Below are 25,675 nucleotides of genomic sequence, written 5' to 3'. Positions count from 1 at the left end.
GAGGGGGTGCGGTCTCTCAGGGGATTCGGATTGAAGGAGGGAAGAGTTGGCGGAGGTGGAATGACATCGTTGCTTGCTTTCGAGGTTAGGGGGGGGCTTGCTTTGTTCGTCCCCGGTCTGGTCCTGCCCCAGAGAATTGGCCAGGCGACGGGCGGGGGCTGTGCAGTTGTTGATGTGGCTTGGCGGCTTAGGTGTGGCTGGCTGAGCCTGAGCCTGGGCCTGAGCCTTGGATGGCACGTGATCTTGGTTCGAAAAGTTCAACGCCAATGGCGGGCAGTCGACGATATCCGAGCTGGACTGTGGAGAGACGAGTTGGAATAGACCTCCCTGCGCGAGGATAGACTGCCAAAATGATTCAATTAAAGGTATGATTGATCTTTATATGGTTTCAATTTCATACGCTAACCGTGGTAGACAATGCTCAACTGCATCGACAACTCGGGCGCTGCCCTTGTTGAATGCGCTCTTGTCGTCGGCCAAAAGCGACACGCCCGAATCGGTACGACCTCTCCCTTCCATACGATATACGACCCTCAATCGAACTACTTGAATAATTTAAGACTCCTGGAAACTAACTATCCCCAATAGGTGACCGTATCGTCGTCGTCGTCCAGGAACAGCGAGGTTCCTCCTCTGGTGGCATGGCTGGTCTCTCTGCCGCCAACAAGGTTAAGCGCGGTGACATCCGCCACGCCGTCGTTGTCCGAACCCGATACCCTACCCAGCGACGAGACGGCTCGGTCGTCAAGTTCGACGACAACGCCTGTGTGCTGCTCAACAAGGCTGGTGACCCCGTCGGATCCCGCATCAACGGTGCTGTGGGCGCCGAGCTGAAGCGCAAGAAGTGGAGCAAGATTCTGTCGATGGCCCCTATGCAGGCTTAAAGTTTGGGAAGACGAGAGACTACAAGAAGGGATGTGGATGGTTGTGTATAAAAGACAGGTCAGGACGAAGATGTCACCATGTACGAGTGGGATACTGTACAATTACGAATACTCGGGCATTTGCGAGGCGTTGATGAGAAAATAAAGACACCTTTCAGCTCAATCATTTACGGGTCACTAATTGCGATTTCATGCTTTGGATGTGATTACATGTCACTTGGATGTTACTGCGAATGATGTTGTGATTCAAGACTGCAAAGAGCAGCTTAACAAATCCTTATTGTCCTCCATCGCATCTACCAGTACAGGTCTATCAGATATTGATAGGATACAAATTCCATGTCTTCTAAAGCCATCCAGCGCCAGTGGCATCTTAGCCACACCCTTCCGTGAACGCCATTTGCTAATGGAAACAATCCGAGAACCCTTCCTCCAAATCTTTAAGACGGTAATGAGATCGAGCTCTTCGGGGTATTCATACAAGTCATGCCTATGTGAAGATGTGACCACACTCGCAGCAGACATAGAACAATTTCTACAAGAGTTAGTTGTCTGATATTCAGGCGGTCATCGGTATGGCTTACCATGCCGGTCTCGGCGCTTCGCTGCTGAGACTGGAAGAAGACGGCTTCTTCATGCTTGCAACTGGGGCAGGTCTTGTTGGATCGCGGGAGCTGCAGCACACAAAAGAAGAACAAAGTCAGCCAGCAGTCTGTAAGCGAGGGCAAGCGGGTTCCAAAGAAGACGCGAGACACATGAGCTCCGACTGCTGAGTGCAACTTTTACGCGACCGTCACGGGTCGGCTGCCAAACTGCTAGCCGCGAGGGTGTCTATCATGAGAAGCCCAGAGCATGTGCCAGCCAAATGAGGATGAACATAAATCGTGTGCGTCGTGACGTAGCGTAAAGGGTATAGTCGTTTGAGTAATGTCGATCGGGAACATGTGTCGATCATAGGTCGATGTCCATGAGGCTGTCGCAGAACTCCTCGCTCGTGTCGGAACATGAATCTTCGGGGTCGGTCTTGAGGTCGCACTCCTCGGACATCATCTCCTCGTCGTACTCGGAAAAGGGGTCCGCATCCTCATCCTCCCAGGGCAAGGTAAACTGGCACATGCCCGTGACGGAGCGCTTGACGTTCTCGCGGAGAGTGACAACCATCTGGCAGTCGGGCTTCCCACAGGTGGTGCAGAGGATGATTTCGCCACAGCCGTGGCAGGTAACGGGCGGGAGGTGACTAACCGTTGGGTCGGAGCCAACATCCTGCGTGACACCGGCCGTCTCACCGGCCGAGGTGTTGAGGACGTTGCGGAAGACGCAGGTGGATTGGGCGTCCTCGGTGTACTGGCAGGTCCGGCAGGTGAACTGCAGCTTGTGAGAATCCACATCCTCCTTGGGGTAGAGCATGTTGGAGCACTCGGAGCAGAAACGAAAGGTGATCTGCTCAAGCTTCTTGTCGCCCGAGGCGTCGTCGTAAGAAGTGGTGGACTGGGGGGTGGCCATTGTGGTCGGTCGCAAGCTAGATGTAATAATGCGTAGGGGAAATGGCGAGTCGCTGCGCGGTTGAAATACTAGTATATTCCAAGATGCGAGTGAGAGTCGCGAAGGCGATCCTTTGTTTGTCGCTCAGAGGTTGTGGTGTTGGTGAAGAAGAAAAGAAGAGGACCAAGTTGAAAGCGGCGAGGCAAGGGAAATGGTGGTAGGGTAGCCCAGGAGTGGGAGCGGAGGGCGTGTCCGTGCCGAAAAGACCTAGACCCACTGTTTTTTTACCGCTGCCCGAAACTGGTTCCAGGTGACTTGACTTTTGGCTGGGTCGCAGGGGAAGGTTGGCTGATGCAATGGTAGACAAGTCTGCAGATGGGAAAAGTATCTTTTGCTTTTTGCCGAACTTTGTGGTTTGCAGTCGAATATCGGAGGAAATAGAGAGGAAGAACTAGAGTCCAGAAAGTGTGGTAGGTCTTGCTAGTTTTGTAGGGAGACTCGAAATAGGCCAAGCCAGGCCTCGTGTGGATGGTCACACGTGGGGATTGCCATGAGAGTGAGTGAATCTCCTCCTCAAAACTCTCTGTCGCTCTGTTTCACGGTCTTGACGCGCCTTGCGTGGCAAGGCAAATACTAGGGGACAACACGGCCACTATGGATCCCCGACAGGGGGGTTTGTTTGGTTTGCTTGGTGACTCACGCCTGAAAGCTACAGTGCAGAACAACACAACTAGGCGATAAACATGAGGTGACGCTATTCCTGCCTGAAGTCCCAGGCAGTATGACCCCGGCCAGCTGGCAGCGGCACTTCCGCCCTGTGTAACTTGGCAACCCCGAATCATCTGGTGAGGCGGCCGACTACTGTGCACTCAGGAACATAACAGTGAGAATCGTGATTTGCGTCATGATTGGTCGTAGCCCGTCACCTCGAGAAGGGGGCGAGTAAGCTGATTCACGATTGAAAATAAGCCGATTTGACGGCAGAGTAGGGCGACAGCGACAACACCCCTCTCAAGTCGAACACGCAGATTCACACCTGCGTTAATCAACACCTCGATCCAGGAACAATACAACCTGGTAGGCATCCAAAGGGAGACTGCTAAGATGATGTGCATGAAATAAGAGACACGCATACGAAGCCTCTGGAAATCCCCAGAACAGCCCAACGTAGACAGGCAGAGAGTGAGTGCCGTCAGAGGTAATGGCGGGTGACCAAGGGTGGCACATGGAGGCTTGGAGTCCCGGGTATGAGGGCCACGGGACCAGCCCATTCTCAACAGCACGACCACAAACGACGGTTCGAGGTCAAGACCACGTGTAAAATAGACGCAATCTATCCCATCGTTGCTGTAATGGGAAGAATTGGGGAGTTGGGGATGTCACTACTGTTCGTTGGGTGTTTTCCTAGTCCCCGCAAATGGGTGGTGTTATGGCTTCCTATCGGTCAACGAGCTCACCAATACTCTCGCTGTTTTCCCCTTATGACAAAGATCTATATGCACTTTCCTTCTAATTCCGTGCAATTCTTCACAGCAATGTGCTCTTGGGTTATGCCTTTGTGACTCATCGTATTCCTAAAGCGCGTTCCTAAACGCGACCGATGGTTGATCATCGACTGGCTCGTGGATCTCGCCAATAGTCGTTTTATCCATCATTAGACATCCCGTCTAAATGCCTCTCGTACATGCTTATCAGGTGCTCCACGTGCGTCTCGTTTGCGTATTCGATCTCGTCTGGCGTGTCTTCCCATACGGATTCCAAATCCACAATAACTACCCTGTCCCCAACAAGAAGAAAGTTGTCCAGCTTCAAGTCGCCGTATGCGAGTCCAAACTTGGCCAACTCAGCAAAAGCTTCCTCAATCCGACGCTGAAATTCCGGGGGCTCAAGGCAAGGGAACTTTTGGTTGCAGGATTCGACCCCATCGACTTCGGAAAGGATCAAGGCACGAGTGCCATGGACTGTTGTTTCGCCAAAACACTTGGGGATCAAGCTTCCTTGTAAAGATAGAAGTCTCTCATACATGATCTTCTCATTCTTAAACTCATCATTCCAGCCTGGCTTGAGCTTCTTGATCACAATTCTCGATGGAAGGAAATTGCCAGGGATGACAGATTTGGCCAGTGATTGGATCACCAGAGGAAGCCGACGGAACAAGGCGATTACAACGCGGTCAAAGGAGCTGCGAATAATTGAGAGTCGCAAGACGTTGGGGTGGTAGCTGTCATTTGGGCTTCCGATAGCACAAACTGTGCTCCATCCAAAGCGAAACTGAGAAGCCGGATCAGCCACTCTTTCAGTAATAGATAACCTGGATTGTGAGTACCTTGACCAGTGATGAGCTTGAGTAGTTAGAATTATCCGACTTTATGGAAAGGAGACCGGACGGCCTGGATGATACAGAATCGCAGTCGCGTCTCGCAATGGAAACAAAGACACGGTAATCACTTCACTGACACTGACTAGGGGTCGTGAATGCTTGGTACGAGCTGGCAATACGTAATCACGTGCTCTATCTTGACTGTTAACACGGCTGCCTGATGTACGCCAGACAAGTAGGTCAAGCAATAATGTTATGTGATCAATGAGACAGCCGGTGATGGCAAAGACAATGATGAAAATTTAACTCCTCTCCAATTGGATGTTATATGTAACTTTGTAAAAACCATCTAAATACTCAAGGGATATTATAAGTATTTTCTTCTTTTGTGTTGGCGTCTCTTTTGCCGGTCCTTACCAATCCTCTGGGAGTTGCGATACCCGCTCAAGACCTCATCAAAAAAGGTTTGGAGCAAACACCAACTTTCCTGACCTCGAAGATAATAAAGGACGAGGACAAAAACGATCAAACAACCTGATTAGAGCTGATAGCCTATTTAATTTGTCGCCCGCTTTCCGAAATATTGGTAACTCAAGGCCGCCACGCCGAACATAACGTTATTGGGGAGACCAGGTTCGTACCCGCCCGCCGGGGTATTATCCGCCGACTTCTATGCCTCCCATCATTATCTTGCATAAGTACTGAGGGGTAAGTTAATGTATATACTTTGTTCACATGCTCGCTTGATCTTGCTAAGAAAAGAGGCGAGAAAACTTGCTCGTGGATGAGTGTTGGGGATGCGTTGAAGCGAAGCATTGATGAGGATGCTGAGCATCTTGGCTCAATCGATGATACTTAATCCCTTGCTGAGAATTGATACAGTTGGCCTCGTATTTAGTATAACGCCTCTGTTAGACTCTTTCTATCTACGTGTTATACTACGGACCATGTTGTGAAGTGTAATCGTTGCTACGAATTCCTCCAAGAAGCTTATCTTCCCCACAGAGACTACCGTCCAACCCCGGATCTTGGCAACTTTATTTGTTGGAGGAGATTACGAGGCTTAATGATGCTAACGTTGCTCTAAACTCTATTCTATCAAGTCATTCGGGAAAGGGGTACGGCCGCAATATGGATGTCAGTATCGAAGGATCCGATGGTGTCTCGGATGCCGGGTATTCTCGATGGCCACGCGTAACACCTTACCGAAGCCACTTGCCTCAACTCTCGCGCATATATAGTAGACAAAGGACACTTGGATTGGCATCTATTCATCACGCATAGACTCATCGAGAAGAACACCGAAAGCATGGCAGGCCTTCCTGAAACCAGCGACAACCCCAACCCAATCACGAGCGCCGATTCGGTCACCAAGATCAAAGCCGGTGATGAATTGAGCCACATGGAGAACCAAAAGTTAGTATCAAATCGCCCCTTTAGTGATTTCGGCGAGTTGACCTTAGCTGTAGAAATGTTCCTCCCGAGTTCATCTTTGATCGTCAGGCTGAACGCCGCTTGCGCAACAAGATCGACTTGACGGTTATGCCAATCATCTGTCTTATGTATCTCTTCTGCTTTATTGATCGTGCTAATATCGGTAAGAATATTGTGGCTATATCATTTCACCAGCATCTTGCTAAGTGTGATGATAGGCAACGCCAGGATTGCTGGCATGGATGTAGACCTTGGCATGAAGGGCCTTGACTACAACGTCACCCTATCCATGTTCTATGTCTCTTATATCATCTTTGAGCTTCCTTCCAATATTGTTTGCAAGCTCCTTGGACCAGGCTGGTTTCTGCCCGCCCTCACCGTGCTGTTTGGGTCTTGTTCCATCGGCTCCGGCTTTGTCAAGACAGTCCCCCAGATGATGGGAGTGCGGTTTCTACTCGGCATATTCGAGGCTGGCATGCTTCCGGGAATCGCCTATTACCTCTCTCGATGGTACCGCCGCTCTGAACTCACGTTTCGGTTGGGACTATATCTCGTTGCGGGCCCCCTGGCCGGTGCTTTTGGAGCTCTCCTCGCCTCTGCCATCCTCCGACTCGATCACTTTGGCAGCGTTGATAGTTGGCGTATGATCTTTGTCATTGAGGGCATCATCACAGTTGGACTTGGATTAATCGGCTTTGTCACCATGACAGACCGACCGGCTACAGCACGATGGCTCACAGAAGCAGAGAAGCAACTCTCCGAGGATCGCGTTCGGTCGGAGCGTATCGGACAGGTCAAAGTGCTCGACAAGATGGATAAGAAGAAGCTTATCTTGGGCATCTGGAACCCTGTTGTCATCAGCACGTCTTGGATCTTCCTCTTTTGCAACGTCACGGTGCAAGGGCTGGGCTTCTTCCTTCCGACAATCGTGAGGACGATTTACACGGATTATACGGTCATCAAGCAACAGCTTTACACGGTACCGCCCTATGCAGTAGGGTCAGTTGTTACGCTGTTGCTGCCGCTGATCAGCTGGCGGTTTGATAGACGGCAGTTGATCATGATCCTCTCAACCCCTCTGGGCATTGCTGGATACATTATCTTCTTGTCAACAGCCAACCAGTCAGCACGTTACGGCGCAACCTTTTTGGTCGCATCATCCGTGTTTTCCCTGGGGGCTCTCACCAATAGCCAAGTCTCGGCAAACGTCGTCTCGGACACGGCCCGATCCTCTGCCATCGGCTTAAACGTGATGCTCGGCAACATTGGGGGTCTCATCTCGACGTGGTCTTTCTTGCCCTTTGATGGCCCCAATTATCCCATCGGCAATGGGTTGAACTTGGCTACTCAGGTGGGAACTCTGATCTTGGCGACGCTGACGCTGTTGTGGATGAACCGGGACAATAAGAGGAGGGAAAGGGTTGAAAGTGAGGAGTTGGAGAGGGTGCAGGGCCTGTCAGCGGAGGAGCAGGAGGACTTGGATTGGAAGCACCCTTCATTCCGATGGAGGCCCTAGATGTGAAAACATCCAATTCTTCTGTAAATACCTTGATGTCGATAGTATCCAATCCGACATTGCCCATCAATTTGAGATGGGACAACGAGTGAGGGATATCCAGACCAACCACTAGCGACCCCATGACCTTAAATCCTCTTAAGCTTGTGCGTCTATTGGACCAGGCGCACGCAGAGCGCAAACCCAATCTGGATATGCCTCGTCAAGGCAAAGGCCAGTCCAGGGCGTTCCCCCTTGCCTACTGTAGGTGTTGGATGCCACGGAGAGGATGCGTCGCCCTATGAGAGCCATTGGCCGATCACCACCAGCTGCGACAACCCCGCGTCAGACCCCGCTCGCTACGGCAACGCCGCTAATTTGTGCCTACGCGGGGGCCGGGGGGCGGACCTGACCTTCTAATGGGGTCTCCCGTGGAAACTGGTTCTGCGGCACGTCATTGTTTCCAGCTACGTCCATCCCAGCTTCAGCTTCTGCCGCCGAACTTTTACTCCTGCATACTCTTGCTTCTTTTGCCCAGCGCATCTTGGCTTCACACTTGCGACGATCCATACCATCACCGACGTCGAAGCTACCTATACTGTAGCTCTCGTGACACTCGACTTGTCCCTCCACCAGCTTCGCATCAACAAACTCTGTAAACATGGTAAGCACCAAGTCAACAGCACAGCCCTTGACCAACAGAGCACCAAGCCACCACGGCCTCATGATGCCTGCCATGGGTACCTCCAGCTAACACACCTAGTCTGATACCGGTCTCCCCCCAGCTGGGAGGTGCGAATCTCCAACTCCAAGAACCTCCCCTACTACTTCAACTCGACCGACAAGGTCTCCCGGTGGGAGCCCCCCGCCGGAACCGACACCGAGAAGCTCAAGCACTACATGGCCACCCACCACAGCGCCGGCTCTCGACCCGCCGCCGCCCCTGGCGTCCCCGAGGGCAAGATCCGCGCAGCCCATCTCCTGGTCAAGCACCGCGACAGCCGACGACCGAGCAGCTGGCGAGAGGTATGCGCGAGCGCAACCGAGCCGAAGAAAACCGCTGACAAAAATATCCAGGCTGAAATCACCCGCTCAAAGGAGGACGCCTACCAAATCATCCAGGCCCACGAGGACAAGATCAAGTCGGGCAGCATCACCCTCGGCGAGCTCGCCCTCACCGAGTCGGACTGCTCCTCGGCGCGCAAGCGAGGCGACCTTGGCTACTTTGGCAAGGGAGACATGCAGAAGGAGTTTGAGGATGCCGCCTTTGGCCTCCAGCCTGGCCAGATGAGCGGTGTTGTGGAGACTGCTAGTGGTCTGCACTTGATTGAGCGGTAAGTCCATCTGTGATCCGAGAGAACATCATTGACTGATGAGTTTGGCAGCCTGGAGTAATTAAAAAGTATATATCATGTCAAAAATTGACAAAGCACAGCGTGCAGTTAAAGTCGAGTGCAACACTAATAGCAGTGTTCTGAAGAATGCCGCCTGCATCCCCGTTTCGTTCAAAGTGCTCATAAGAAATTTGATTGCTGACCTAGAAACCGTGCATCTCCTCTAGCTACATTATCTTGCCCAAGGTTTGTTCTCAAATGCTACAAAATTCAACCAAATGTGCTTCTCTATATCAGACATGCTCCCCCTTGGCCTTCTATCCTTCTCTCGACCGAAATGAACTCTAAACACCAGGCACAAAGCGCACAATACCGCCTCTAGTCTATCGCCCACGTCTTGTCTAGCTTGCCAGACTCAACACCACGTCTTTGAAGGGCTCAACCGTTGTGAAAACCACCGTCATGACTCCAGACACCGTCATGGCCAAGGCTGCATATGGCGCTGCTCGACTTTTAGTCTCGTACAGGTAGGATACGCCCATGGCTGCGCCGTTGATACCGACGGTTATGCCTGCGGCGATTGTGATGGGGTCGTCGCCGCTGGCTAGTTGTTGCTGTGTTGTGTTGAGGAGGGATTTGAGACTTCGGAACGAGCTTTTGCTCTCTGACGTAGGCAGACCTTCTCGAGAAGAGGTGTCGTCGTCTTCTCGCTTCACCCCTAGCTTGTCCAGCACGAACGGGTAGCAAAGCTGGCCGAGGATTCCGTTGCTCACCACGAGGGCAGCGTTCACGCCTGGATTGCCACCCAATGCTGTCATTGCTGGTTTCGCCAGAGCAAGAGTCGTGCTTCGTGCCGCGAACGCCAGCGCTTCGGGGCCATCCAGCCCCAGCGTTTTCCCTGCGAGAACCGACAAAAAGACGTTTCCTGCTGCCGCTGCCGTGGCCACCAAGATCGTGAGAAGACCGGCCACGCTGAAGAGCTGGCGCTGGCACTCGTACAGCTTGAAGCCCCAGATCAAGATACCGCACTCGAGGATGGAGAGGGCAGCATCTCCAGCACCAAACCACGGAGAGTGGTTCCCAGGAAGGGGTGTGTTAGTCGCTATGGAAGTCCAGAGAGCATAGAGTGGCGTGCCGCTGCTGAAGATGCTCAACACTCTGGGCAAGCTGTCAGGACCGTAGGCGCCGGCTTTGCCACGTGTGTATGCCGTCATGAGCAAAGTCGTAAGCAAAACGGGATTCATGAGAGTGACGAGAGTGTTCTTCAACTTGGGTACGTTGTCGCAGTATCGTGATGTGTTGAACCGTCGCTGAAGCCACAGGGTCAAAGCCCAGACGAACCAAAGGACGCAGCCGTCGAGGACGCGATCTTCGTTGGCAGCGGCAGCAATTGGGGCACCGACAACAAAGATGCCGAAGAACGAAGCAAGTAGATGGAAGTTGGAGGTCCAAAAGCGCCAAACCGAGGAGTTGTCAACACATTCGTCGATAGGCATAAGAACCGACGACCTTCGACTGGCTGCAAGAGACTGTCCTGTTTCATGCCCCGGCGTTGAGCAACCGACGTTCTTTTCATGGTTGCTACCAACAGGTCGGGATATCTGATCCAGGGTCGAGTCGGAGGAGAGCCAGCTGATTTCGACCCGTGGGGGAGTCGTCTTGAGAGGGCTAGGGATGCAAAAGTCGTCAGGGATGCGAGAAGTCGCCAAGGACATGACGAGGAGCGAGACAGCAAAGACAGTGGTCCAAGAAACGAGGTTGGTCACAACTGGACACGGATATCAGCGAAACGAGCGGGATCTCCAAGGACGAGGAACGCACTAAAGTTGCCGATGATGCAGGCGATGTCGTGGCCGCCTAGGATGTCGCTCTGGTTGAGCATCACTAGAGGGATGGGGAAACCCAAGCCCAAGTGGATGTTTATGAAGTCTATCTGCGGCAGATGTAAGGCCAGTGCCTTTGGAGCTCTGGAGTGCTTCGTACCTTTGCTTTGATGTGCTTGTGGTACATCTCGTCGACGCATGGTGAGCAGAGATAGGCCACGGCCATGAGGACAAAGGTCAAAGCCATACCAAAGATGGAAGAAAAGAACTCGAGATGCGCAGGAGCCAAAGCCCGACTGAGACCCCAGATGATGAGCTCGCTCATAAGGTAGATGATGACGACCCAGCCAAAGTCGAGGACGCCCGTCGCGATGGCCGTCAACCGCCTCCTCCACAGGGCAGACATGTCTCGGGTGAGATGAAACAGCAGGAGCATCTTCTTTGTCGAGTCTAAGAGGAGCGGACCGAGGGCTCCATTTGAGCGTCCGAGACAGCGGCGCAGAAGACGGAGGATTTCAGAGACGTTGTCTCTGAAGGGGGCCATTGTGCAACAAGGCTTGGTGAGAGAAGGATCCAACACAAAGTCCCCGGGGCAGAGCAAGTTGAAGAGGGTGTTACACCATGGCAAAGCCTCGTAACTTGCGGAAGGGTGCGATGTTGTTTTTTAAAAAGAAAAAAGTTGGTTGCTGGTGCTGGGCACTGCAGGAGTTAAGATGGGTGAAGCGAGCAAGCGTTGACAGTGACAAGGGCCGGTGGCGGATAACATACCCCGGAGAGACTTGCAGTTTGAGATGGCAGTTTTTGGACATTGACAGCATAGCTGCATGAGATTTCAAGGTTCGGATGGCTCTTTTTGGTTGATGGTCATGTAGGAAGCCGAGTCACCAGTGCCAAAGCAGGCGTTTCGATCGGTCTACTTCCGACATGTCAACAAACCAGAGATATTATTGGCATACGAGTGTATCGAAATCATGGCACAACGAGGCCAGAGATATTATTGGTATATGGAGGTGTCGAAATCAGGAGTTTGCTCTTCAAAGATTGACCCCAGGCAGATATCCGTTTGGTCTTGTTTGTCCAATCCCACATCAGCCACTGGCAACTTGCCGCTCCCGTCTTGCCGTGTCGAGACACTCCGTTTGAAGAACTTCCCCAGCGATCTTGTACCTGTCCACAGCCAGATACAAGGTCATCGTCTTGGAGTGTCCAACGGAGAAACGTCATTGAGACGGGACGTGGTGACAAACAAAGGACGGAAATAGTAGCCTTGTGGGATTTGAGGAGGGGAAGACTCGAGGACACGACATGGGAAAATAATCCCCGCGGGGAAGAGAGTTAAATTGGACTTGAAGATGCTTGGTAATTGAAAGAGGGGCCCCTGGGTCACGGCATGGAGGGCGATGCTGGGAGACGTGTGACGACTCTTCAAACGGAGAGGGGAGGGACTTTGTTCAGACGGCGAAACGCGATTTTTTGTAACTTGAGATGATGGATACGAGGGGAATTAGACGAAGGTTTCGTTTGTGTGAAGGGATAACATCATGGGTTGGACGAATTGACTTTAATGGCAGCCCTACGTGGAAGCGTAGTTGTGCGGCTGTGAGGCTATCGCCAGCCTGCGGCCTATGCACTCATGCACAACGCAGCCAGGGCATACATACCCAGCTTGACAGATCTGACTAGAATAAATGAAACGTCTTGACGTGCAGTGATTAATATCCTCAGCTCTTTACATCTACCAATGATGAAGGCCTGCTGAATCGTCTCTTCAAGCAAATATCCGTTGAATGCAAGATGTGCTGTAGGTGTGACCGGCCAGCGGACCCACCCCGCCTGGAACAGTTGGTCCCCCGGGCGGTAGGCCGCTGAAAAGGACCTTACAGTGCAGGGGGCTCGTGCTGACCGCCCCCGGCCGTTGTCTCGGATCTTGGGCCGACGACGTCCAACGTCTTTAATGTTTGTTTGGGCTTGAGGCTCATCAAGATTCATCAAAACGCCCACCCATCAGCTCACGAGGCTTGAATCTGCAGACGGGACTGACGAACGGACACCGCCTTCATCTTGAGATCCATCTTGAGATCCATCTTGGATCCTTGTCAGCAGCCTCGATCTTGACCTCAGCCTTGTGCCTATTCCCGTCGCGGCTCATCGGCGCCTCACCACTACAACGCTCATCCCACCTGGCGACACGTTAAAGACAAACGGCTCTTGGCCTCGGCTACAATTGACCCAGCCTCTTACCGCCTCTCATCGCCCGCTCAAAACCCTCCCCCTCAACAAACCCTGAAGCAAGCCAGCACCGGCTTGTGCAACATCACCAAGGTTACTTGAAAAACGCCACTTCGCTATTCCACAGGACCAGAATGGATCTCGCCCCCAGGGATCGCGCAGAGGCCCTGCTGCTCAAGGCCGCCCGCGCGTACGGCGTCCCCGCCGCGAAGGACGACGTGCGCAGCGCCCTGGACGATGCCGCGTTCGTCGAGTGGACGAATCTACATCTCGCGCCCGATCACCTCTTGACGGGTGATGAGCTGGCATTGTGAGCTGCCACCCCCTGCTTGTGTGCGCAATCTGTTTCGGCTGACTTTTGATAGGTATACTGCCCTGGACAAGAGCGGACAGGTCGATAGGTTGGCTGATTTGTATGATCTGGGTGAGGTTCAGGCGGTCAATGAGGATGACATCAGGGCTGCTATTGATGAGTTGAACCGGTCTACCGCCACCATATCCAAGCAGACTGAGGCTTTACGACAGCAGCAGGATGCTCTCTCGCGTCTTGTAAAGAAGCGAGATGAAGCTGAAAGTCAACGCCGTGACTGGGAAGACTCCCGCTTAAACAAGACCAAGCTCGCACTCAAGAAGCTAGCCTTTGAGGTGACCACCCCATATGCAGTTACCCCTGGGAAAACGTCAGACTAAGACAAGGGTAATTCAGGTCGACGGCGAGGCGCAGAGCCTCGAGTATCGCGTCGCTGATCTAGAGCACCTCGCCAAGGACTCTCGCTCCAACCTCAAGCACACGGTGGACGACGCGCTGCAGTCCGACGACAGGCTGCTGTCGAGCCTCCAGAAGCTAGGTTGGGAGCTGGACCAGCAGGATCCGGAGGAGAAGCAGACTGTTGAGAAGCTGCGCGAGATCTGCATGCGGTATGCCGTGCCTGAGTGGGTATCATGTGATGGATACTAACGGTCTTGTAGGTTGATCAAGACGACTGTTGAGACGCTTCGCACGAGGTTGGATAGGATTTACCTTGAAGCCATCCTTGCAGCGGAGAGATCGGGTGACGTCAAGTCGGCGACCAGTGCCGATGTAAAGGCACTTGAGGAGGAGCTTGAGTCTCTCTACTCTGAGATCCTACCCGTTGCTCAGATGTCAGCCGAGCAGCAGCATCTAGAGCCGGCGTTGAAGTCGACCGACTCTCACAGCGGACAAAGCCTACACCGTTCTGCCGTAGCGGTTTCTTACGTGAGTCTGTGTTGCACGCCAGCTGTACAGCGTCACTAACTGGTTCAGGTCGATGAATGTCTGGACCATCTGCTGGACAGGATATGCCTTCTTGCAGATCGTGTAGAGACGCTCAAGTCACACCACGCAGCAACATCCTCCATCATTGCCACCGCCAAATCAGAGGTCGCTGCCTCCCTCTCTCCAGAGAAGAAAGCTGCCAAGCCCGCTTTCCCTGCTTCACCTGTTCGCAACCGCAACCCCTCTCCAATTCGACGAATACGCGCGAACACTGGTTCTCGTCGCGGCAACCGTCGCCGTTCATCTGGAATCCTGGATGAGCCTGCTATTGAGGCCCTCCTTCGTAGCCTCGCACTCACCCTACCCCCAGCAGAAGACGCAACCGCCCAAGAACGAACCTCAAGCCTAGCACAGGTCGTATCAGAGCGCACCATCAAAACAACAGACGTAACCCGCAACGCACAAGAAAGCTACGAAGTAATCACAACCGCACGACTCGACGACACCCGCCTCGCCATCCAGCTCCTCCGCGACAGCGTATTGGCCGAGAGCCCATTCAACGATGTCAAGCTCGCCGACCCCGAGATTGAAGGGTCGATCCACGTGCTGAGCCAGGAGGTGGAAAAGGTGAGGGAGAAGCTCGAGGGGGCGGTTGCGAAGAAGGGGTCGTTGGCGAAGAGCGTTACCAAGGATGAGTTTGTGCAACGATGGGCGGCGTGATTATTGTGATATTCTCCCATGGTGCATCAAAGATGTTTATCTGGAAACCTAAGATTTCTCGTATCTCTACCATTTTCATGTTTCAACTGCTGTCCATCGTACTATCCGCACCGCTGAATTCCTTCAATACCAGCCAATTGCCCCCGGCCCACAAACATATGCAGGCTCATCCTCCAATCTGGGGTATTGGATAAACTGAAACAGGGAGGACCCCGATAAACTTGATTGGGCCCGCAACCGTGAGGCCCGAGACTCCATCGCACGTCTCTCGGGCGGCTAAGCAAGGGCAGGGAATGTGGCCGCATATGGGCGTCTAAGCACATGTCGGCATGTGTTGTCCAAGGGTCGAGGCCAAAAATAGCGGTATTTTGCTGCAGGTTGGATAATGTTTCGTTTCTCTGAGAATAAAGGATGATTTCTCGCTCTTCGTATTTTTCAACTTTGTTTCTTTTGTTTTTTGCAGTTGATCAAGTTGAGTTCCAACTTTACGAAGGAATCATGGCTTCGACAGATCAGCCAGCCGACCATGGCTCCAGCGACACTGAAAAATACCCAGGGGACTGCAGCCGCAGAATAACATGTCGGCCTTCGGTTGTACCCAACTATAGCCTCACCCTCCGCGCCTTGGCCGAAGCCAGTGAACCTCCCTCTCCCACTCCCTCCGGTTCACTACCCTCTCCTCGCTCCTCCTCTAGTTCACCTCGCTCTCGCTCTCGCTCTCCCTCCAACTCGCATCACTCTCACTCTCATTCCAGTTCACCTCTCTCTCCCTCTGCCCCCAGCTCAACTCTCTCCCCCTCTCACCCCGGATCACCTCGCTCTCCCTCTACCTCCGGTTCACCTTTCTCCCAGCCTGGCTCACCTCTCTCTCTCTCTCCGCCGGGCTCGCCTCTATCCGATGGCACAACCCCTCGAAACTCGGTGCAGGAATCCCGAGAAATTTCATCTACGAAACCACCGGACTATGATACCGAATATAATAGGCAGGCCCAGGACATCAAGGCCACTCACTGCTGGTGGTGGGAGGACATCGGGGCGGCCATGTTCAGTATCGTGTGTATGAGCATGGTGGCTGCAGTCTTGGTCTCTGCCCACGACACGTCACTGGAGTCTTGGCCGGCCTCGATACAACCAAATTCCATCATCGCCATACTTACAACATTGAGCAAGGCAGCTATGCTCGTACCAATAACTAGCTGCTTCAGCCAGTTGAAGTGGAGGCACATGAGCACAAAATCACGACCACTATCACATCTTCAAGTCTTTGACGACGCCAGTCGGGGACCTTGGGGTTCAGCTGCGATGATGTGGAAACTCCCGTTGCAGTCAAGACTTGGATGGGCTCTTGCGCTCGTCACAGTCGTTGCGCTAGGGATAGAGCCGAGTGCGCAGCAGATCTTGGCCTTTCCTGTGCAGGAGAGGGTGTTGAAGAATGTCACGACAGAGATTGGAAAGGCGGATATGTACTACTCCAAGAGCCTCTTTCAGCCCGGCGAGGGAGACGGTAAGTTATGACGACTATTTCATACCTTGGTCGAATGCGAGCTGTGCTGACATTTACGAAAGGGCAAATCTTGGATCGCAGTATAGATCTTCCTCGCTTCCAAGCGTCGGTAATCAGCGCTCTAGCAGGAGACGTCTTTCAACCATACTTTGATTGCCCTTCACCAGCAACACGCTGTGAATGGCCCGACTTTAGCAGCCTCGGAATCTGCAGCGCAGTGAGCAACGTCACTGAACAGACGAAGCGAAAGTGCGAGGAGGGAGACAAAGGCGTCAGCAATTGCACTTACACCATCCCTCTGACTCTCGAGTCACGCGAGGGAAGCAAGAACACGACAATCTCAATGAAATACCACGAGGATACGGAACACGGCGATGGCAGCGAAAATTCTCATGTCCTGCGAACAAGCTTTGTCCCAGGAGACAAGGACGTGGTGGGCCAGTTTGTGGTTGTGCGACACAGGAACGACAGCTGGGGCGACGACTCATCAGAGCCAAAAAGCCCAGAAGTTCTGGTGTCCGACTTGCGATGGTGCGAAAAGATGTACAAGGGCGTCTCTGCCAATCCCTCAGGACCCGAGTCAGGGAGCGTCGACGACAAGCTCCTCCAGTTTGCGAGCAACGAGTTTGAAGCTGGTCGCTGGTTTCTCAAGTTCACTACTCCTGATGGACAAGAGAACTATACGATTACACGAGACTTGGAGGAGTATCTGCCAATGTATCTGGGCCAGGTACTCACCGTCGAGCTGGAGCAACAGATGGCACACGGCGTCGCATCACGGCCAGATCTGTCAAGAGCTCTAAAGAGCCCGGGTTTCTTGTCTACCGAAACGGACGTTGAGAAGTTGATGAACGACCTCGCCGATACGCTCACTAACCAACTTCGCACCAACGACAATGGCGACAACAGAAACGCTACCACAGTCAACGGGACCGCCTTTCTCAACGAACCCGTCATCATGGTGCGTTGGGAGTGGTTCATCCTCCCACTCATGGAAGTATTCTTCACAGTTGTTTTGCTTTTCTGGGTCATCGTCATCAACAGAGACGGGCCCCTGCTCAAAACCTCTATCATGGCGTATCTGATATATCCTCTGAGAGGATGGAGAGAAGAGGAGATGAGCGTCGCTGGCCGGCAGACGAAGGAGAAGTTGGGTAGACTGGCGGAGGTAATGCGCGGAAGGATGGGTGAGAGCGGTGGAGGATACGCCATTTTCAAGCAGGACTAATGTCTCCTTGCTCACTAATTTTCTTTTCTGTTTAATGAAGGGGCGGGTCATATTCGAATTAATAGTCTGAAACCAGGACGTTTCGAGACACAACATAAGTTATTAGCCCAAAGGTTCATGATCACGCTGGTCGTGAGTAGATGAGAATTATATCACCCACATATAGATTAGAGAATGGAGCCAATTATTCATGATATTAAACATGTAACCAAGCATGGTCGATAAAAATAGGCTGCGAGAATATACTATCAAGCGAAAACTGCTCCAACCCTTCCTCATAAAATCCATCCGCGCTCGGGAGTTGGGCGTCAGAGTGCATTTCCCGCTGAGCCCTCTTATCCCCAACGGGATGAACAAACGTCGTCTGCACGCTCACGGTCGTGTTGGAGGCGTTGGACTGGCCGCCGGGTGTATCGTCGGTCATGACCTGTGGTGCTACCGTGTCCATTATGTCTGAATCGATGAGTTGCCATATTTTTGCTGGTTGGAAACTGATCATGTTGTTGTCTTGAGCCTGACTGGACATTGTTTGTAATTGATGTAGAAGCTCGAGCTGTGAGTCGGTTAGCCAATGGTACTTCAAGACACGCATCAAGACCAAGCTCACCTTTTGGGCGCCTCGTGGACTAGGATACGGCATCGATGAAAGAAAGTCGACACATTTCCGGTAATTCTCCCTCGCTGTATCCGAAACCTTGCTATCCCTAGCATACTGAAACAGCCACGCGATAGTAGCCGTAGCTGCAACCATGTCACAGATCAACGGGTCGTAAACCACAAACCCAATGTCCATACACGTCTGCGCCAATCGAGCAACCCACGAAGAGTGAAACATGGCCTGATCAACAGTTCCCTGTAGAAAGAGTCTTGGCTGAGAAGGTCGGTTTGCTTTTCGCAAGGTGACGAGGTGGATGAATGGATGGTTGAGAACCCCTTGTGTTGCATGGGCCGCCATCTGAAAGACCAGCCAAGGCACCCAGTACTCGTGATGCCTCTTCAACTCATCCAAAGTCCGCTCCGAGAACCCCACGTTGCGTACAAAGTGCACGTGGCCTAGTTCAGCTTCCAGGTCGTATAGTTTGTTGGTCAACCTGTAAAAGCTGGAATCCGTATTGGACGGGCTATCGACTTGGCCGAGTCGGATGGCGTGGACATACGAAGCCACATCGCCCCAGAACGAAACTCCTCGTAGAGCATGAGCTATAATACCAGAATCTGGCTTACTGTCGTCCCGGATATTGGCCAGGTCTGGCGCAAATTCCTCGTCTGCTTGACAGGAAGGGGGAGAAGGCTCACGCGTGCTCCGTGGATATTCAGGAGGGGCGAGACTCTGAGATAAAAGAGTGAACCGTGGTGCAAAGGCTTTTTCCAGGATAAAGACGCTCCAGTAGCATCTTAGACTGGCGTCGTCCTGTGGGCTGCTTTGCGGGGAGTTGGCAAAGCTCATGCTGCGGACGAGTTCTAGTCTGCTCGCGGCCCCTATGGCCATCAATGCCAGCGCAGGTCTTCCCTCTAGGGCACCAAGTTAGCAATGCTGATATGAGTTCGAGTTCAAAAGCATACCAAGAATATCAGCCAAGGCCAGTAAGCAGAGAGCCTGCGAGATTTCGAGCTTGGCCGTTCCCCTCATGGCCAGCTCCAGGACAGTGTCGCGGGCAGACCTAGCCCTCAAATGAATGAGATCAGCCTCCTTGGCACTATTAGAGTCATAAGGCAAGTTGGACAACGACAGAGCGAGAAAGATCCATTGCAGAAACAGAGGAAAGCTCTCCACTCGATCTCTCAGACCCTCAGGTCTGAAGAGCGGGAGTGGTTGGAAGTACAGCCGAGTGCCATACACCTCAACAGCCTTGTCGAGAGACTCTGAAGACGGCAGGGTCTCATGGGGGTCGGAAGGCCTATGCAAGTCAGAGTGACACTATTAAAGTGGGAGGCTGGAGCGTACCATGGCGTTGAGGGCTGGTCAGAGGCCGTTTGTCTAGTGATGGGTCTCTCGACTATTGATTCCGTCGCATGCCTTTGCTCGAGAAGCGATTCTGGGGTAAGAGAACTACCACTACCACTGGCATGGTTTTGAGAATTACTTGAACAACTTCATCAGCTTCATGTTCATCAGAAATGGATAGCATAACTCACCGAAGAATGTCATAAATCTCGCCAACTTGGGCCTCCAAATTGCGGACGCGATCTCTTGGTATTGATGTCCTACCCAAGTTCATAAGCTCGGACCAAATCACCAATGACAAGGGGCATGCTCACGATTTAGACGTAGTCCTCCTTTTGCGTCTTGTCGTCTCTCGATGCCGTGGAAGATACTCACACGGCTGCTCAAGACGTTCACAGAACGAACAAATGGGTTTCTCTCCGGTGCATTTCGTCTTCTTTCGCCTAAATCTCACGGTGAGCAAATCTCTCCCGTTCCACACCAAGAAAACCCCTGGTCAAACTCACCTGCAGCTCTCGCACGCACGGCGAACAGTCAGCTCTGCGTTACCACTCATATTGAGTGTGGGGTTCTCGCCGCTCATGCCACCAGAATCCGGGGGAAGAAGCAGAAAGGAGATGAAGGTGGGATCGATGAGATCTCCGTGCCCACTTTAAGTTATATATACTCGATGCTCGAACGAGACAACGACGGTGACACGTGATCAAGAGGGGTTGAAAACCTGGGGTAATCTGCTAATCTTCGTATCAAGCTCCAGTGCTTCTCTGAGCTTCCAGGATATCCCGTTGGCGCGGGGAAGAAGCGATATTGAAACCCTGTCTTGAGCTGACTCTTTTCGAGATATGAGCGAGACAACGGAGTAGGCTCGGCAAGTTACGTGTTAAATATCCGTGCCCACATCGTTTATCTTTGCGTGAAATACCATTGGTCAATGGCTTCAGCACGGAGAATTACACTACTTCTCCGGATGCCCGTCCTCGATTAATACTTTTTCCCTTGCTTCGTCTTCAAGGTGATAACATGTCTTCTCAGTCGATTTCTTTCCCAAATCACTCCAATTCCTACTCCTACAACAATCAATCAACCCCTGAACCATGACTTCCCGAAATCCCGTATCGAAAAACGAGCGCATCGTCATCGTGGGCGCAGGCGTCTTTGGCCTCTCGACAGCCCTCGAACTCAAGAAGAGAGGGTACCAGAATGTCACCGTGATTGATCGTTATCTCCCGCCAGTCGTGGATGGATCTAGCGTCGACATCTCCCGAGTCATTCGGGTAGAGTATGCTGACCCTCTCTATGGAAAGATGGCCCGCGAGGCCCATGAGGGTTGGGTCAAGGATTATCCTGATCACTATCACCAGTCGGGGTTTGTCATGGTTTCCAATGGGTCGGGCAACTCTTATATTGAGAAGAGTAAGGGTATCAACAAGTCACTTGGTGATACCCTTGAGGAATACGAAAATGCGCACGACATTCGCAAAAAGTTTCCAGAGATTCAGGCCAAGTTGGATGGCATGAAGGCCTATTACAACAAGACTGGTGGTTGGGCAGATGCCGAGTCAAGTATACGTCAACTCGCCCACCAGTGCAGTCTTGCAGGAGTCACCTTCATCACTGGCCCCAGAGGCCGAGCTGTCTCTCTGAAATATGAAGGATACAAGGTCGTCGCCATCAATGTCGCCGAGGGTGATCCCATCCCAGCTGCGCAGGTCATCTTGGCTACCGGTGCATGGACCAATCGACTTCTCCCAATAGGCTGGGCATCTTCTGCCTCTGGTCAACCTGTTGGCTTCATCCGACTATCTCCAGAGGAATCAAAGAGACTTGCCAAGATGCCCGTCATCATCAATCTCAGCACGGGCGTCTTCATCTTCCCACCCACGCCAAACTCCAACATCCTCAAGATTGCGCGCCACGGCTACGGCTACGCCACAGACGTCCAGGTCGAGGATCCCCTAGGCCAGTCCCGAGCAGTTTCGTCTCCTAAGCGGGATGGAAACAACGCCAACGGGTCATTTCTCCCCGAAGACGCAGAGCAAGCCCTTCGTGAGGGTCTGCAGCAGCTTGTGCCAGAGTTTGCCAACCGAGAGTGGCTCAGAAACCGACTTTGCTGGTACTCCGACACCCCTGAAGGCGACTTTATCGTGGATCACCACGAGGTCCGAGAAAACCTTTTCTTGGCTACTGGCGGTGCAGGACAGTGAGTATATAACCCCACGAGGCAAGGCCAAAGCTAACGTCAACCAGTGCCTTCAAGTTCCTCCCCATTCTTGGAAAATACATCGTAGACTGCTATGAGAACAAGGCTCCTGAAGAGCTTCGACACAAGTGGAGGCTCCGCCGCCCGACTGGCCAGGAGCTTATCAAGCAGGGAGATGGAAGCCGAGGCGGACCTCCTCTGAGGAGACTTTCACGGGCTGAGCAGGCCAAGCTATAGATACAGCCATGCGAAAATAAGATGTAATGAGCGTGGCTGACTTGTACATAGATTGCTGTAAACTGTAGAAATGGGGCTTAGAAAGTTTGAACTAGAATAGACAATAAGAGTTCAATCCAGTTTGATACCAATCTCCTTATGTCTTGAACGGAAGATGCACTAGCTATTCACTCGCATGTTGAAATCTTCCGCTTGCTTTGTGTAAGCCGTTACGTTTGGCTCTTTGGTGAGAGTAACAACATTTAGAGATAACCATGAGCGTCATCTCCTTGGTATCGCCTCGGCTACCATCCAGACATGCACTATCTCATCTGCCACTTCAAGATAGACAGACTATTTAGTATCAAATCAACCCCGCAGTCCCACGATAGACCTGGTGGTGACTCGGTTTCTCCCCCGCAAGCCGTGCCAACGTAAATCTCCGTGCCCACCCAGGGAGCCTATCTGTACTCCAGAAACCGCCTATCTTGATATCTGGGGTAAAGCGCGACGGTTGGAGATGCCTAACGTGACCACTCTGCTGCTGCAGGTGATCGGAGAGTTATCTGAAGTGGGATTTATCGGACTTCGTCCTCCCGTTGATGTCTGTCCAACCATGACTCACGCTGAGGCCTTTGTCGGGAACAGCTTAGACCAAATATGGCCTTTTCAATGGTTCTCTTATCAAACCCCGCCTTTGAGATGTCTACAAATTCTCGGGAATCGGCATTTCGGTCGGGACTTGAGGTTCAACGCATGCATGTGCGAATATGTGAACGACGGTTGTATCTGGCCAACCCTACGGAGTAGTAAGCCCTCAATTAAGGCTCGGGCACTTCAAATATCGCCAAAGACAAGGGAATCAGCACTTGACGATGCTGTTACTCCCGTCAACTAAGGAACGTTTGAGTATATCAGCCCCAACATTTGTACGTTGGCTTCTACGCGACCATTGCTGGCTGTAGTGCCACACAAGACAACACTGTTTACGGAGCCTTATTGAGCTTCATCCAGGCAAACCAATGCCACTTCTTAGTAATTATGGTTGTTGGGTGTTCACCCATAAGCATGCCGTCACAGCACAGTGGCTCAACATTCTTGAAAGAACGTCTACAGCGGAGCAGAGTCATGACTACTGCATCCTGTAACAAATCACGCCTACGTTTAAAAGGGCCCCTACGGTGGTTTTGTGTGCTGTATTATCAGGGATACGGAGGCTGGTATGACATGGAGTATCCCATCGGGTCTACGACTGAGGACTCGGAGTGAGCCACAGTCGTAGATGAACGTCCGTAGACAACTGGCTTCGGGCTTGACCAAGCCCATGGCTGGAGAGAAGGAAAGGCTCAACCGAGAGGAGCACAGGTGAAGGGCTCCTTGACGGTTCCATGGTCGTACTGGTCAATCTGTAATAAGGGTCAGCACGCTGTATTGTCTCTTGTGGATTGATACACTTACAATGTCAACAACAGCAGAGTAGGTTCCGGCAACGAAAAAGATCAGGCCCATGATGAAGATGATGGCGTTGACAATGGTTAGAAGGATATTCTCCTTGCTGAAGCAGCTTCCTTTCCTCAACAACATGAACCACATCATTGCGGGCCAGTAGAGAGTGAAGCCAGAGTTCAACAAGCTCGACGTGATGGCAATCAGGTCGCTGAAGAAGGGGATGGCCTCGGCGATGACGAATCCAATCCAGGTAAAGATTGAGATTATGATCAACCATGTGATCCAACCCTTGGGGGTGTTGATGTACTTGACGATCGAGTTCTCGTAGATCCGGCCGTGGATATATCGCACTGCGACGGTTGTGTTGATGGAGCCACTGATGAAGATGACGGGCAGAGCCACGCCAAAGGCGACCTTGCTGATGGTGTGTCCTGCTGATAGCAGAGCTGGCGACTTGACATCGATACCCACGAAGGAATAGATGAGGGCGCCGGTGAGGGTATAGATGACGATCTCGAGGCTTCCCAGCGTCCAGATGGCCTTCATATAGTCGGTGGGCGTGTGCATCTCGTCCATAAAGCTGAACTGCGAGATGGAGAAGCTGTAGGCGAAGAAGATGTTGCAAATAGCAATGAAAGCCTGCGCAAAGGTAATGTCCGGCTTGGGCCAGGCAGACCAGTTGACAGGCTCAGCCGCACCAGTCGACTTGACGCCCGTAGCAATGATGGTGATGCCAATGGCAGCAATGATGGAGCCAAAGTCGATGTAGCCCAAGATAGCCACCTCTGCGAAGCTAGGAGGCACGGCCAGTATGAGCAGGATGACAGCAGAGATGACGCCCCAGACGAGGCTGCATATGTCGCTCTCCGTAAGAGTTGAAAAGGCAATGGTCCCCGTCAAGCAATGCGAGGCCGTGAGAAGCAGAAGCTGCAGCGTCACCATGACACCAAAGACTTCCTGTCCCCAAGGCCCAAACATGAGACCTCCTGCGGCAGGGTAGTGCTCGACGTGCGGGTACTTGACCTTGACCTGGCCCACAATGTAGGACGTGTAGATGGCGATGAGGCCGATGCCGACGGAGCAGATGACGCCGGCCACCATGCCCAGCGTGGCAAAGGCACCGGGTATGGAGAGGGAGCCGAGAGCCACGGCCTGGACGATGAGGACGATGGTGAGCCTCTTCCAGCCGAGGCGGCTGAACTTGGCCTTTCCGTCGAGGATCTTGCGCTTCTCAAACTCTGTCACCTCGCCAATCATCTTTTCACTGGTCGAGTCGTCAGGGGCTGCGAACATGGGGTCCGAGGGGTGGCCGGCAGGCTTGATGTCCTTGCTAGAGGGTTGAATGGCGGCGGCGTCGGCCGCAGGAGTTGTCGTGGGGATCATTTTGGGGGGTTGGGTTGTTGATTCAGTCTACCATGGTCACACAGACTGTTATGCTGGGTCGAACTCTTGAAAGTTCAGGAGGTTTGAAGAGGGGAGGGAGATGGGTGTGAAGGAGGAGGACGGGTGGGACATGAAGTTGAATCCGGAGGAGGGGACTGGGGAAGTTTTGTAGCAAAAAGATGACTCCTCCCCCGATGGACCGACGCCGGACGGGGTCCAGTTCCTTGGGGAAGGGAGCTCAAGAGGCAAAACTCTGTCATTCGATGGGGTTGCACCAGTCATGCGTAGGGCCAGGGCCAGTTGTCGATCCATGAACAAGAGGGTCAGATAGTGGATACCACACTTGAAGAGGGATTCTAGAAGACGAAGAAGCATGTTCCTGAGGAGCTTGTTGTTGGTTCGAGTTATGGGTCAGGGGACTAAGCGAATGAACTGCGGGTCCATGACATGAAGTTGCAGCTATTCACACTTACAGCAACAGTGGTTTCCAACTTACAACTTCGAGAAAGAAGAAAGAAAATTCAGTGAAACTCACCAATTGATACATTTGTCCAAGCGTTTCACCGGTCAGGCGCTGAATCAAACTTTTGAATCGCCCCAGACGTTAGAAGCTTAGACTGTCACCAGTTGCGAGAGAAAAAAAAAGTGGTGATGGTGTTTTTGTGGATTCCGTTACTCAAAAGTCGGTCCATTTTACATAATGTCCCCTGGGACAAAAGCGGAGGCCCCGAGTCAGAAGCTCCGCGAGACGAGAAAATAGGGTTATCACCCCAGGCCCAAGCTGTTCAATGG

At 52.4% G+C, this 25,675-nt stretch overlaps 11 protein-coding genes across 11 annotated transcripts; 6 read left to right on the top strand and 5 right to left on the bottom strand.

Moving 5' to 3' along the window:
• Positions 1–350: 350 nt before the first annotated feature.
• Positions 351–884, top strand: MRS44_003574 (mitochondrial 54S ribosomal protein uL14m; the record flags this gene model as incomplete). Its single annotated transcript, XM_046280838.1, has 3 exons — positions 351–365; positions 415–499; positions 589–884. The coding sequence occupies 3 exons, from the start codon at positions 351–353 to the stop codon at positions 882–884; spliced, it is 396 nt and encodes a 131-aa protein (XP_046137696.1).
• Positions 885–1,835: 951 nt separating this feature from the next.
• MRS44_003573 (uncharacterized protein) lies at positions 1,836–2,387 on the bottom strand (the record flags this gene model as incomplete). The annotated part of the gene is made up of 1 exon (XM_046270555.2): positions 1,836–2,387. The coding sequence occupies one exon, from the start codon at positions 2,385–2,387 to the stop codon at positions 1,836–1,838; it is 552 nt and encodes a 183-aa protein (XP_046137695.2).
• A 1,623-nt stretch (positions 2,388–4,010) lies between these two features.
• MRS44_003572 (uncharacterized protein) lies at positions 4,011–5,521 on the bottom strand (the record flags this gene model as incomplete). Its single annotated transcript, XM_046268511.2, has 2 exons — positions 4,011–4,615; positions 5,413–5,521. The coding sequence occupies 2 exons, from the start codon at positions 5,519–5,521 to the stop codon at positions 4,011–4,013; spliced, it is 714 nt and encodes a 237-aa protein (XP_046137694.2).
• Positions 5,522–5,817: 296 nt separating this feature from the next.
• On the top strand, positions 5,818–7,636 carry MRS44_003571 (uncharacterized protein; the record flags this gene model as incomplete). The annotated part of the gene is made up of 4 exons (XM_046275409.2): positions 5,818–5,861; positions 5,971–6,102; positions 6,156–6,283; positions 6,339–7,636. 4 exons carry the CDS (start codon positions 5,818–5,820, stop codon positions 7,634–7,636), a joined length of 1,602 nt encoding a protein of 533 aa, XP_046137693.2.
• Positions 7,637–7,758: 122 nt separating this feature from the next.
• Positions 7,759–9,010, top strand: MRS44_003570 (uncharacterized protein; the record flags this gene model as incomplete). The annotated part of the gene is made up of 5 exons (XM_065623251.1): positions 7,759–7,879; positions 8,154–8,355; positions 8,401–8,641; positions 8,693–8,949; positions 9,001–9,010. 5 exons carry the CDS (start codon positions 7,759–7,761, stop codon positions 9,008–9,010), a joined length of 831 nt encoding a protein of 276 aa, XP_065479323.1.
• A 340-nt stretch (positions 9,011–9,350) lies between these two features.
• MRS44_003569 (uncharacterized protein) lies at positions 9,351–11,316 on the bottom strand (the record flags this gene model as incomplete). Its single annotated transcript, XM_046273566.2, has 3 exons — positions 9,351–10,717; positions 10,771–10,882; positions 10,933–11,316. 3 exons carry the CDS (start codon positions 11,314–11,316, stop codon positions 9,351–9,353), a joined length of 1,863 nt encoding a protein of 620 aa, XP_046137691.2.
• Positions 11,317–13,135: 1,819 nt separating this feature from the next.
• Positions 13,136–14,958, top strand: MRS44_003568 (uncharacterized protein; the record flags this gene model as incomplete). Its single annotated transcript, XM_046275408.2, has 5 exons — positions 13,136–13,311; positions 13,367–13,646; positions 13,708–13,919; positions 13,971–14,238; positions 14,287–14,958. 5 exons carry the CDS (start codon positions 13,136–13,138, stop codon positions 14,956–14,958), a joined length of 1,608 nt encoding a protein of 535 aa, XP_046137690.2.
• A 498-nt stretch (positions 14,959–15,456) lies between these two features.
• MRS44_003567 (uncharacterized protein) lies at positions 15,457–17,690 on the top strand (the record flags this gene model as incomplete). The annotated part of the gene is made up of 2 exons (XM_046279366.2): positions 15,457–16,462; positions 16,525–17,690. 2 exons carry the CDS (start codon positions 15,457–15,459, stop codon positions 17,688–17,690), a joined length of 2,172 nt encoding a protein of 723 aa, XP_046137689.2.
• Positions 17,691–17,886: 196 nt separating this feature from the next.
• Positions 17,887–20,191, bottom strand: MRS44_003566 (uncharacterized protein; the record flags this gene model as incomplete). The annotated part of the gene is made up of 6 exons (XM_065623250.1): positions 17,887–18,243; positions 18,298–19,202; positions 19,254–19,588; positions 19,636–19,773; positions 19,827–19,895; positions 20,142–20,191. The coding sequence occupies 6 exons, from the start codon at positions 20,189–20,191 to the stop codon at positions 17,887–17,889; spliced, it is 1,854 nt and encodes a 617-aa protein (XP_065479322.1).
• A 538-nt stretch (positions 20,192–20,729) lies between these two features.
• On the top strand, positions 20,730–22,072 carry MRS44_003565 (uncharacterized protein; the record flags this gene model as incomplete). Its single annotated transcript, XM_046275407.2, has 2 exons — positions 20,730–21,835; positions 21,883–22,072. The coding sequence occupies 2 exons, from the start codon at positions 20,730–20,732 to the stop codon at positions 22,070–22,072; spliced, it is 1,296 nt and encodes a 431-aa protein (XP_046137687.2).
• Positions 22,073–23,397: 1,325 nt separating this feature from the next.
• On the bottom strand, positions 23,398–24,883 carry MRS44_003564 (uncharacterized protein; the record flags this gene model as incomplete). The annotated part of the gene is made up of 2 exons (XM_046279365.2): positions 23,398–23,457; positions 23,510–24,883. The coding sequence occupies 2 exons, from the start codon at positions 24,881–24,883 to the stop codon at positions 23,398–23,400; spliced, it is 1,434 nt and encodes a 477-aa protein (XP_046137686.2).
• Between the last annotated feature and the right edge of the window lie 792 nt (positions 24,884–25,675).

Source organism: Fusarium solani, assembly GCF_023522795.1.
Source record: "Fusarium solani strain SB1 chromosome Unknown bctg00000001, whole genome shotgun sequence".
NCBI lineage: Eukaryota > Fungi > Ascomycota > Sordariomycetes > Hypocreales > Nectriaceae > Fusarium > Fusarium solani.
The sequence above is the reverse complement of the archived record's forward strand: the minus strand, read 5'-3'. Positions and strand labels throughout refer to the sequence as shown.